The 13147-nt window shown below is 41.5% G+C and overlaps 1 protein-coding gene across 3 annotated transcripts in view; it reads right to left on the reverse strand.

The window, feature by feature from the left end:
* TMEM117 (transmembrane protein 117) overlaps window positions 1–13147 on the reverse strand; it is a 233791-nt gene that overhangs the window by 127147 nt on the left and 93497 nt on the right. For all 3 annotated transcript variants that reach the window (XM_081211694.1, XM_081211695.1, XM_081211696.1), the window contains exon 4: window positions 4667–4766. In XM_081211694.1, the coding sequence (XP_081067820.1) occupies window positions 4667–4766 (100 nt within the window). The remainder of the gene's footprint in view (window positions 1–4666; window positions 4767–13147) is intronic.

Here is a 13147-nt window from a genome sequence, read left to right on the forward strand (position 1 = left end):
AATGACAGAGAAAAGTGAAAAATTTTAGGTATCAGTGATATACGGCCCGTGATTGCACCTTGAAACATACAAAGAATCTGTTATAGTTGGTTTAATGTGATTATTTGGCATTCCATTAGTTTGCAGGTTTGTTTCTTTGTACTGCAGAAACTCCAATGGATACCAAGATAATGGGAAGGGGTATGGTAAGCAAATGCATTAAAAATTATACATTTCAAGTTCAAATATCAACTCAGTCCTCAGGTCTGCTTTCAAATGGAGAATCAAATGCAAAATCTATTACAATATGGTACCTGACTTGAAGACGGAGGTACTGAAATCAAAATCAATGTGCACATCCAGAACATCATTGTTCATTTCATGTTCAAACCCCTTCTCTATCCATATTTCTTTTCCAGGAGGATTCACTGAACATGCGCACCAGGTTTGATCCAGATATATCTGTCTTTGAGGCAGAGATCACATTACAAACAAACAGAAACTTACAAATGAAAACAGGGCTGAGAAGCCTGTTGTCTTCCAGATGTCTTCTCATTATCCCTAACCAGTGACTTCATTTAGACATGGCCCTAGAATAATGCCAAATAAGCCACCTGATTCCCTTACTACAGATTGCCCAATCAATTTCTTTCTAGCAATAAATGAACAAAACAAAAAGGATAAACACAAATCAACGTGTATTCAAGCTGTTAAACACACCATGTGAGCCTTGGCCCTTTCGTGTAAATACAGATGTGCTTTGAACATCTGCCTGGGAAATTTCTGTTTATATTTTGTGTGTTCTTCAAAAAAAAAGTGCAATTCAAGAGTGCCATTATCATGGCTTTGCTTCATTTTATACCACAGACATCTGAAGAGTTAACTTGCTTCAGAAACTTTGACAAAATGCCCTGCAATAAACAAAACCTATTGCAGCAACAAAGGTTCTTAATTGTCTCCTGTGTAGCGTCACCTTGATTGGAGGACATCACAGAATATAAAGCACCACCTCAATAGATCTTCATTACTGCGGTTACCACCCACAAAATTGTTGACAAGCCACTGGAAAGTGAGGCCTGGCACCAGTAAACTGCTAAAATGGTTTGCTAGGGAGCGACAGGAGGTTGGAGGGCTAAGAGGCCAGACAGATAAGGTTGCGGAGATTAATGAGCCAAAGTTTCATGAACACCTTTCTTCAAAGACATCTATGCACTCATGGTAACCTTCATTCAAAAACACATACAATCCTTCAATCAGATTTAACTCCATTTTGCTACCTGACTATGCAACTTACAGATACCTTCTTTATCCACATAGAGTTTGCCCTATTACTGAAGGTAAATAAAAGCACAAAGGTTTGGATTCCATGCTAAGTGAATGGAAGTAAGTGAAAGGAAAGTGTTCCACTCCTTCTTTTCCCCATGTGCCCTCTGAAAAACCTCTCCAAGGGGGTTGGGGCCCTCTTGAACAGGGGGTAGTGTCATGGGGCTTCTAAAGGACAGCTAAAGGTAAAGGTAAAGGGACCCTAACTGTTAGGTCCAGTCAGGAACTCACCCCATCGCGGGGATTCGAACTGCCGACCTTCTGATTGGCAAGCCCTAGACTTAGTGGTTTAGACCACAGCGCCACCCGCATCCCAAAGGACAGGTACATTGTCCCAAATCATCCTTCTGTTCAATTATCTTGGTATACGAGCCTATATCAGTACAGATCCAGTAAATACTCCCCAGAAACAAATGTATGGATTCTTTAAAAGAAATGTGTAAATAAGAAAAGAGAAATGCACCATTTGTAAAAGTGAAGCCAAACAGCCAGGAATTTACTATTTCATAAGAATATAGCCTTGGGAGGGATTTTCTTTAAAGTTTTCTTAATATTTTTAGAAGGGTTAGAAAAAAGAGAGAGGCTCAGTTTGAGGACAGTCTGGGAAATCCATATACACTGCCCAGATTTGTGCCCCATGGAGGTCACTTGGACGCTTGTTAACACAGCAGTGTGACTTCACTCTTGGAGGTGCACACCATTGTCTGTTGACAGATGCCAACAAAAACTAGGTTCTGGGTTAGGTTAATTAGCTATTATGATTACGTAGTGCTGTTTGTCACAGACTTTTTATTAGCTGTTTCCTAATCACCAGCGTGGGTGCACTGCCTGTTGCACTTTGGTTGAAAACTGAGCTTCTTGAAAGACAACCATGATCAAACAATGTCTGTTAACCACTAAATCATGCAATATCTTTCTTCCAAAAAAAATTAAAAAAAAAATTAACACAGAGAAGACAAGATGGAAAAAGACCACACTCATAGTCAGCTGAATGATAAATGGTTTTCTGGAAACTCTGAGGTGCCAACATCCATCCCTGCAGCAACTCTGTTGTTCTTCTTCTAAATCAGTCCCAGGTGATGATTTGTTGTGTGCTTGTTTTTCATGGTCACCAAATCAAAATACTGTAATTTGTTTTGGACACTCCGCTGTAGACCACAGTGTCTGAAAGCAAATATATCATTGATCCTGTTTTTCCCCCCAGTTTTGATTTGCTCCAGATAGATACAAGATAAATGAGGAAAATTTAGATGATTTCCCTGCAGACATGGAAAACAACAAATCTGGTACTGCTTGCTTTTAATTCTTACATCATTCCTGTCAAGGGTCCTTCCTGGTCAAAGACATGCACACAGGAGAGAACTCTTTATTCTGAAAGATAACAAAGTGGCTTCTGCAGCTCTGGAGACTTATGCACTTATGCACTTATGCTCTGGAGACTTATGCACACCAATCTAATGCCCGGGCAGCTATTCAAAGCTTCAATTCACATTCTATGGATGAGTTGCAGCACCTGGGAACCACTCCCCCTCCACCAGTTAATGCACCTTAGCCCAATGGGCTGTGTGCTTGTAGCCGGAAACTACACCTGCATGGAAGCTTCCACTCTATCCACTTCAGTTCTCTCCTGGTTCTGGGAGACAATGGTCCAGGAGAGGGTGGCACCAAGCCCTTCCCTTGCCTGGTCTGCCTCTTTCTCCAGCTCTGAAGCTTTCCCCTCTTTGATTCTTGCCTGCTGGCTTGTACAGTTCGCCACAGACCCCTGCCCCCCTCTCCCAAATCAGACTCCAGCTCCACTTCCTCTGGTGAACACTCATCAGCGTCTGGCCAGTCCCTGACAATTCATTTTAACCCCCCCCCCAAAAAAAAAGGCCAGCATTTAGGTAGCCATAAAGGTAAAGGACCCCTGGATGGTTAAGTCCAGTCAAAGGCCCCTATGGGGTTGCGCCGCTCATCTTGCTTTCAGGCCAAGGGAGATGGTGTTTGTCCACAGACAGCTTTCCAGGTCATGTGGCCAGCATGACTAAATCGCTTCAGGCACAACAGAAACCAGAGCACACGGAAACGCCATTTACCTTCCCACCGCAGTGGTAGCTATTTATCTACATGCACTGGTGTGCTTTCGAACTGATTGGCAGGAACTGGGACAGAACAACGGGAGCTCACCCTGTCACAGGGATTTGAACCGCCCACCTTCTGATTGGAAAACCCAAGGGGCTCAATGGTTTAGACCATAGCACCACCCGCGTCCATTTATGTGAATAATGTCTATCACAAGGCCCAAGGATTGCTAGATAAACATTCCAGCATTGGTTTTTCCTCCTTGCTCATCTTTTGGAGTCATATAGTCAGAAAGCTAAGTGGTTGATGTCCATGTTCAGCCTGTTCAGACAATCGTTTTCTAAAGGTTTGGATCAGGGGTGGGAAACCTGCAGATATTTTAGGACTACAACTCCCATCGTTCTTGACAGCTGGCCATGCTCTATGCATCTGATAGGAGTTGGGGTCTTTGTTCCTCATTTTATTGCGATGCATTTCTACAGCAAAATAAGTATATTATAAAGGCCAAAAAGATATATTACTTTAAAAAAATATTATGGAAATAATTAAAAGAAACAGAACTAAAATGGCAGCACTGAATTACCTATTGAATCCAAACAATCTAGGTTTCTATCCAATGCAGCAGTGAGTAGCTGTCCGATCAGTACAAGAATTTCTACTTGTACAGTGGGACTTTCTCCATCACCCCCCCCGCCGCCGCCAAAACGCACCCTGTGCCCTTCCCAAATCTGTTCTGGAGGGTTGGGGGCAAACCCAGAACAGTTGTAGGGAGTGCACAGCAAGAGGAGAGTGGTGAAAGCCCCATTACCCTTGCACTGACGGACAAGTTCCTTAGCACTGCATTGGATACAAGTCTCAGTACCTAGCCTGCCACTCAAAAGTTAAGCCAAGTAAAAATATCAACACTTTCTAGAGGCAAGTAAGGAAATGAGACTTTTTATTTTCAGGTGGAAGATTGCATTACCTCCCTTTCACCCATCAAATATATATAAAAAATGTCCAGTCACTGACAACAGTTAATATTTATTCCATTATTCCATTTCACAACAACAATGAAATCGGCTTCTGCATTCCTAGCCAGGACTCATATTGACATCAAGGGAACAATTCAGCACCTAAGTCATCCTGACTATAGCGTCTTTGTATTTCCAATGCACAAAAACATCCAGCTGTTATTCATCATGCCACTGTGACCTTGGGGCTTATTTGGTTCGAATTGTGCTTTTAAAGGCCTTCTGACTGTTCTGGATTTCAATCACCAATTACACTTTTCTGGTTCAACTTTCCCTTTCCCCCCGCTTACCATCCAAGCTGTGACAAAGTCTCCCATCCAGGTCCCCACGGCTGCTACCTTCATAAAACTTTCGTTCCTGATGCCCATGAAGTCTGTTACTATGTATGGCCTGTAAATGCAAGCACATATACCGTTACGTTACAAACATTCAGGCACAGCAGAATTATGGATGATTTGGCTTTGCTGGCACAAAGAAGAAAGGAAAATAATTTGTCTATCAAAAAGTGCTTTGTTTTGCAGTCTAGATATTTGTTTACTCATTTGCTTTCATATCCTTTCTTACTGCATGCTAGCATACAAGCAGTTCCATGTGCACCTACCTTCAAGTCCCATTGAAGTCAATGGAACACAGTTTTGAATGTTGAAAAGCAGAGGTTCATATTCAGAAAAAAATAGAAGTGGTATTCACAAAATGAAAATATATATATAAACAATATACTATATACTGTACTATATAAAACACAATAGAATTAATCTAAACAAAGGTCAGTAGCAACGTTGCCCATCATCAATATTCTGGAATTGTCTATGTAACAGAAAAGTTTTGAGCTGGCATCAAAAACACAGAACAGTTAGCACTTGTCTAATTTCAAGAGGCAGGCAAAGGTAAAGGGACCTCTGACCATTAGGTCCAGTCGTGGCTGACTCTGGGGTTGCGGCGCTCATCTCGCTTTATTGGCCGAGGGAGCCAGCGTACAGCTTCCAGGTCATGTAGCCAGCATGACTAAGCCGCTTCTGGCGAACCAGAGCTGCGCACGGAAACGCTGTTTACCTTCCCGCCAGAGCGGTACCTATTTATCTACTTGCACTTTGACATGCTTTCGAACTGCTAGGCAGGAGAAGAACCGAGCAACGGGAGCTCACCCCGTCACGGGGATTCGAACTGCCGACCTTCTGATCGGCAAGTCCTAGGCTTTGTGGTTTAACCCACAGCACCACCCACGTCCTTCAAGAGGCAGAGCAGGCACCAAAAGCACTAAGCTCTACTCCAAGGAGCCACTGAATATGTGGAACATGCAGAGGTTCCCATCTGAAGAACTCCATAATCATACAGGTCAGAAGGGGGTTTCTTAGGTATCCTGATTTCAAGAGCTTTGTAAACTATTACCAAAGGGTTGGTTATATCCGCACCTGAGCAGATTCAGTTAAAAATGTGATATAGGACTTCCGGTCGGCGCCAGCGCTAATGGCGGTCCTTTTTCCGAGCTCCGGAGAAGGACTGCCCTGCGAGTTCGGGTCTGTACCGCTACGGCAAGCGGGGGACCCCTAAAATCACAGGCGCGGAAGCCTGTGAACGAGGAGATTCGGTGGGCACCAAAAGCGCCCCCTCTTTACCGCAGAAAGAGCCTTTTTAAAGGCTCTGGAACGACATCGGGGGAGCGCGGTGCTGAGAATCGCTACCCAGCCCGCAGGGTGAAGCCGCGTCGCTATTAGTGGAGAGCGCCGATTCCTTCCTGTAAATTACGGACAGAAAAAACCCGTGAGTAAAACGGAACTTTTATTTGGATCTAAAATTTGGAGATTTGGCTGAAAGCGGGGAGGTTAAAATCAAGGAAGTCTGCCTCCCCCCGACTGCATGAAAGTGAAAGCAACGGAACTCTAAAGCTGCATCCGTTAAAGACTTTGTTTTTATTTAATCAAACCTGACATTTGGACTTTAGATCTCCCCTCTAGCTAGCAGGGCAGAGGGGAGGCAAGAGAGATTTTGACAACTGCATGATTTATTTAAAAGAAAAACTCTCTGCTGCCTCAGCTGTCTTAAGAACATGAAACGGTCTGCCTTATAGGACAATAGGACACTGAACTGACTTTTTCCTGTGAAAGTTACATTGTGATACAAAGTTTCTGCACTGCCTGGATACAGTATATTAGACAGTATCTACTGGGAAATTGTGGCAATTTGCAGTTACAAGCCTCCAGCTGCACTTGCTTTAATTTTTCTCTTTCTCTCTTTCTTACGTATTTGGATATTCTCTTTGCCTTTGTATTTGGACATTTTATATTTGGCCATTTTGATTTGCTCCCCCTAGAGGGTAAAGTAAAGGTTGGCCCAGTCTAAGACAGTGGAATTTTCCAGTGGGGAATAGCTCCCGTGGGAAACGACCTTGACATGAGTGGTTCACAAGAAGAGATAGTCACAAGGGCCAAGACCAAACAACAACAACAGCACCAGCTGCAGCAACAACAGTTAAAGAAAAGAGGCTCAATTTCAGGCGTAACTGCCGGACTTGCAGGAATAACAGGACAAGAAAAAGTGACAGCTGTCTCTATGGAAGCCGTGACTGAAGCCCTCCTCAAGATAAATCAATCCCTGGAGTCTTTGACAAAACAGACTTCAGAAAATACACAAAAATTAACAGAAATATCAGCAAGACTAGACCAGAACACAGAATCTATAAACAAATTGGTTGAGGAAAATTCTACTACACGTAAAATTGCTGAAGAAGCAAGAGCCATCGCTGGTGAGACACAAGAGAATTTAGAACCGATTGCCAAGAAGGTCCATGAGCACGACGCAACTTTGGCTCTGTGGGAATTACAGAGAAAAGAGAGAAATTTGAAATTGAGATTGATTCCAGAGAACGAAAGTGACAACCTTGCGGAGTTTTTAACACAGGAGTTTGCTGATTGTTGGGATCTGGAGGAAGACGAATTTAAAATTACAACAGCCTTCAGATTGGGCAAAAAGCAGGATAGAAAGACCCCAAGAGACTGCCTGATTACACTTAGATCTAAGGAAGAAAGAGATAAAATACTAGGACTACACTTTGAAAAGGCCTTGCAAATTGGAAACTCAGCTGCACAGATTTTTAAAGACATCCCAAAATATATTTTGGATTTGAGAAACTTCTATAAGGACTTAGCTCTTCTGTTAAAGAAAAACGCCATCCGCTTCAGGTGGGAATTCCCACAGGGACTGTCTTTTGATTACAAGGGAAAGAAGGTCAAAATAAAGACTATTAAAGACAAAGACAAATTTTTGGAAAGAAATCAAGAGGACCTGCAGAAGGGGACTGTGGACCCAATTGCAGAACAGAGGAGAGCATTAGACATTCTGAATCTCTCGCTTGGACACAAACCACCACCATCAGAGGAAGAGCAACAACTTGGAGCTGTTGGAGGAGTGTCAGAGAAATAACAAAATGGCTCTGCAATTTCTTACCTGGAATTGTAATGGGCTCAATGGGCCTTTGAAGAGAAGACAAGTTTTTCACATTTTGAACAGAGAACAACTGGACTTGATATGTCTACAAGAAACCCACATAACCAGAGCTCACAGGAGATTACTTACAAACAAAAGACTAGGACAAGAATTTATCTCATCAGACAAAGTTAAAAAAAGAGGAGTTGTGATTTATGTAAAAGAGAAATGGGCCCCAAAAATGATGTTTAAAGATGAGCAAGGGAGATATTTGGCAGTGGAAATACAAGTACAAGGAGAAAAATTCTTAGTTGTTGGAATCTATGCACCAAATGAAGGTAAATCTGACTTTTTTAAGAGACTTCATGAAACTCTGACGGACTATTTGGATTACAATATGATAATTATGGGAGACATGAACGGTGTGGTCTCCACCAACATGGACAAGGCACAAAGACTGACAGTTACCAAGGAAGGGAGACTTCCTAGGACCTTTTTTGAAATGACCGAAAACATGGACTTGATAGATATATGGAGAACAAGGAACCCTCTGGAGAGAGAGGGAACCTTTTTCTCCCAAGCAATGATGACCTGGACCAGAATCGATCAAATTTGGATTACTAGTGGTATGGCTCCAAAGATTAAGAAGGTAGAAATCTGCCCAAAAACTTGCTCCGACCATAACGCCGTGAAGATGGAAATGAAACTTACAACAACTGGTCAATTTAGATGGAGAATGAATGACACCCTCTTTCGAGACAAGGAGATCCTTATGAAGGCCCAAAAAACCTTAAAAGACTATTTCGAAATAAATTTGAGGGCTGACGTGGAGAAAAGAGTGATCTGGGACGCAAGCAAAGCGGTGATGCGAGGTTTCTTGATTCAACAAAACTCAATAAAGAGGAAAAAACAAAATGAGAAAAAAGAAAAGATTTTGGAAAAGATAAAGGAAGGAGAGAAAAAATTAAGAGCAAAACCAAAGTCCCAGGAGATTTTAAGAGAGATTAAGTTATATCAAACACAATATATGGAATTGATGAACCAAGAGATTGAATGGAAGATAAAGCAAATGAAACAAAAGACATTTGAATCAGCAAATAAATGTGGCAAACTTCTGGCATGGCAATTGAAGAAAAGGCAGAAACTAAATACAGTTACAAGCCTAGAAGTGGATGGAAAGAATATATCTAAACCTAATGAAATTAGAAATTGCTTCTTGAGTTATTTTAAAAAACTTTATACTCAAGGCCCGCAAAATGAAGAAGATATAGACAAATTCCTTGATAAATATGGATTACAAAAAATCTCTCATCAAAGCAAGATGGATCTGAACCAGAGAATAACAGAACAAGAGATAGAGGCTGCCATTCAGAATATGCAACTGGGCAAATCTCCAGGACCAGATGGACTGACTTCAAGATACTACAAATCGCTGAAGGAATGGTTGATTCAACCACTAAAAGAAGTCTGTAATGAGATCCTTGAGGGAAAAAAGGCACCTGAATCGTGGAAAGAAGCATATATTTCACTCATACCAAAGACAGAGACTGAAAAGACTCAACTGAAGAACTACCGCCCAATATCACTACTTAATGTGGATTACAAAATTTTTGCAGACATTTTGGCAAAAAGATTTAAAAAAGTGCTGTTGGAGAAGATTCATACGAACCAAGCAGGCTTTCTCCCAAAAAGACACCTAGCAGACAATGTAAGGAATATAATAGACATTTTGGAAAAGCTAGAGGTGAATATAAATACTAAAGCAGTACTGATTTTTGTGGATGCGGAGAAAGCCTTTGACAATATTTCTTGGAGCTTTATGAAAAAGAATCTTCATGGGATGGGGGTAGGCCAAGGTTTTGAGAATGGTATGGCTGCAATATATTCTGAACAAAAAGCTAAATTGATTGTAAATAATGTAGTAACTGAGGAACTTAAGATAGAAAAAGGAACACGACAGGGGTGCCCAATTTCCCCATTACTCTTCATTTCAGTTCTGGAGGTGTTGCTGAATATGATTAGGAATGACCAGCAGGTTAAAGGAGTGCAGGTCGGAGCTAAACAGTATAAGTTAAGAGCCTTTGCAGATGACCTAGTACTGACTTTGCAAGAGCCAAACACTAGTACAAAAAAGGTCCTGGAAATAATCCAACAGTTTGGCCAGGTAGCTGGATTTAAGTTGAATAAGCAAAAAACCAAAGTTTTAGGGAAAAATTTAACAGATACGGAAAAAGAGAAATTCCAAGAGGAGACAGGGTTGACGGTGGTCAAGAAGGTGAAATACCTAGGGGTCTATCTGACATCCAAAAATGTGAATTTGTATAAGGACAACTATGAAAAATGTTGGTCAGAGATTAAAAAAGATCTAGAAATATGGTCAAATTTGAAATTGTCAATGTTAGGCCGAATTGCAGTGATTAAAATGAATGTATTGCCTAGAATGTTATTTTTGTTTCAGACCTTGCAGATTCTTGATAAGATGGAATGTTTCAAGAGGTGGCAGAAAGATATTTCGAAATTTGTCTGGCAGGGCAAAAAGCCCAGGATCAAATTTAAAATATTGACAGACGCTAAAGAAAGAGGGGGTTTTGCCCTGCCGGACTTAAAATTGTACTATGAGGCAGCAGCTTTTTGCTGGCTGAAAGAATGGATGCTCCTCGAGAACACAGACATTTTGGATCTGGAAGGTTTTAACAATGCTTTTGGTTGGCATGCATATCTATGGTATGACAAAATCAAGCTGCATAGTGCCTTTAAAAATCACATTGTTAGAAAAGCATTGTTCAATGTTTGGATAAGATATAAAGATCTGTTGGAAAACAAAACCCCTAGATGGGTGTCACCAGTGGAGGCCAAGGCAGTGAAGAAACTCAATATGGAGGTCGGATGGCCGAAGTATTGGGAAATTTTGGAACAGGATGGAGATAAGTTGAAATTACAAAGTCATGAGAAATTGAAACATAAAGTACAAAATTGGTTTCAATACCATCAAATAATGGAGTTTTTCAAACAGGACAGGAAAATTGGCTTCCAGGTGGAAAAATCAAAATTAGAGACTGAATTGCTAGAACCCAATACTAAGAATTTATCCAGAATGTATAACTTGTTGCTGAAATGGAATACACAGGACGAAACAGTTAAATCGGCCATGATTAAGTGGGCACAGGATGTTGGTCATAACATTACGTCAGCTGACTGGGAATGGTTATGGAACACCGGTATTAAATTTACGGCATGTAATGCCTTAAAGGAAAACATTATGAAAATGGTCTATAGGTGGTACATGACCCCAGTCAAGCTGGCAAAAATTTATCATATGCCCGATAACAAGTGTTGGAAATGCCTGGTAGATGAAGGGAACTCAGTGGATATAGCCTACCTTGATTTCAGCAAGGCATTTGACAAGGTGCCCCATGATATTCTTGTAAAGAAGCTGGTAAAATGCGGTCTTGACTATGCTACCACTCAGTGGATTTGTAACTGGCTGACTGACCGAACCCAAAGGGTGCTCATCAATGGTTCCTCGTCATCCTGGAGAAGAGTGACTAGTGGGGTGCCACAGGGTTCTGTCTTGGGCCCGGTCTTATTCAACATCTTTATCAACGACTTGGATGATTGACTCAAGGGCATCCTGATCAAATTTGCAGATGACACCAAACTGGGAGGGGTGGCTAACACCCCAGAGGACAGGATCACACTTCAAAACGACCTTGACAGATTAGAAAACTGGGCCAAAACAAACAAGATGAATTTTAACAGGGAGAAATGTAAAGTATTGCACTTGGGCAAAAAAAATGAGAGGCACAAATACAAGATGGGTGACACCTGGCTTGAGAGCAGTACATGTGAAAAGGATCTAGGAGTCTTGGTTGACCACAAACTTGACATGAGCCAACAGTGTGACGCGGCAGCTAAAAAAGCCAATGCAATTCTGGGCCTCATCAATAGGAGTATAGCATCTAGATCAAGGGAAGTAATAGTGCCACTGTATTCTGCTCTGGTCAGACCTCACCTGGAGTACTGTGTCCAGTTCTGGGCACCACAATTCAAGAAGGACACTGACAAACTGGAACGTGTCCAGAGGAGGGCAAGCAAAATGGTCAAAGGCCTGGAAACGATGCCTTATGAGGAACGGCTAAGGGAGCTGGGCATGTTTAGCCTGGAGAAGAGGAGGTTAAGGGGTGATATGATAGCCATGTTCAAATATATAAAAGGATGTCACATAGAGGAGGGAGAAAGGTTGTTTTCTGCTGCTCCAGAGAAGCGGACACGGAGCAATGGATCCAAACTACAAGAAAGAAGATTCCACCTGAACATTAGGAAGAACTTCCTGACAGTAAGAGCTGTTCGACAGTGGAATTTGCTGCCAAGGAGTGTGGTGGAATCTCCTTCTTTGGAGGTCTTTAAGCAGAGGCTTGACAACCATATGTCAGGAGTGCTCTGATGGTGTTTCCTGCTTGGCAGGGGGTTGGACTCGATGGCCCTTGTGGTCTCTTCCAACTCTATGATTCTATGATTCTATGATTCTAAAGAGACTGAAGGTACCTTCTACCACCTTTGGTGGACATGCCCGAAGATTAAGACTTTCTGGGAAATGATCTATAATGAAATGAAAAAGGTACTTAAATGTACTTTTCCTAAAAAACCAGAGGCCTTTCTCTTGGGCATTGTCGGCCAATTGGTGTCAAAGAGGGATAGAACTTTTTTTATATACGCTACAACAGCAGCAAGAATACTTATCGCAAAGTATTGGAAGACACAAGATCTACCCACTCTGGAAGAATGGCAGATGAAAGTGATGGACTATATGACATTGGCCGAGATGACAGGCAGAATCCGTGACCAAGGAAAAGAGACGGCGGAAGAAGAATGGAGAAAATTCAAAGGTTATCTTAAGGACTATTATAAACTTAATGAATGTTAGAGTGTTGTGGTTTTCAGGAACAAAGGGATACAGTGATATAAGGTCAGAATACAGAGATGACTAAGATGACAGAGGTTGGAAAGTAACAACTGGGAGTTGCTATAAAATTATGGACATTGGGATGCAGAAAGGGGGGGTATGGGGAAGTCCCAGAAAAGAGGTTTATGAAAATATGTTATGAAATTATACGTGTATGTTTGTCTTTTTAAGTGTTTGTTTGTCTTTTAAAATTTTGTAAAACTAATAAAAATTTTATAAAAAAAAAAAAATGTGATATAATGTTAAACTACATGTGAGGTGAAAAGTGTTAACCAGTTGAGGGTGGAGTCATGTTTGAGCTGTGTCCCGAATCGTTCTGGTAACCTAGGTGAACGAATGGCATGATTTCTTCTTGCATTAGAATCATCCCAAAACCTAGCAGGAG

The sequence above is a fragment of the Podarcis bocagei genome (assembly GCF_964188305.1).
Source record: "Podarcis bocagei genome assembly, chromosome: 10".
Taxonomy (NCBI): Eukaryota; Metazoa; Chordata; class Lepidosauria; order Squamata; family Lacertidae; genus Podarcis; species Podarcis bocagei.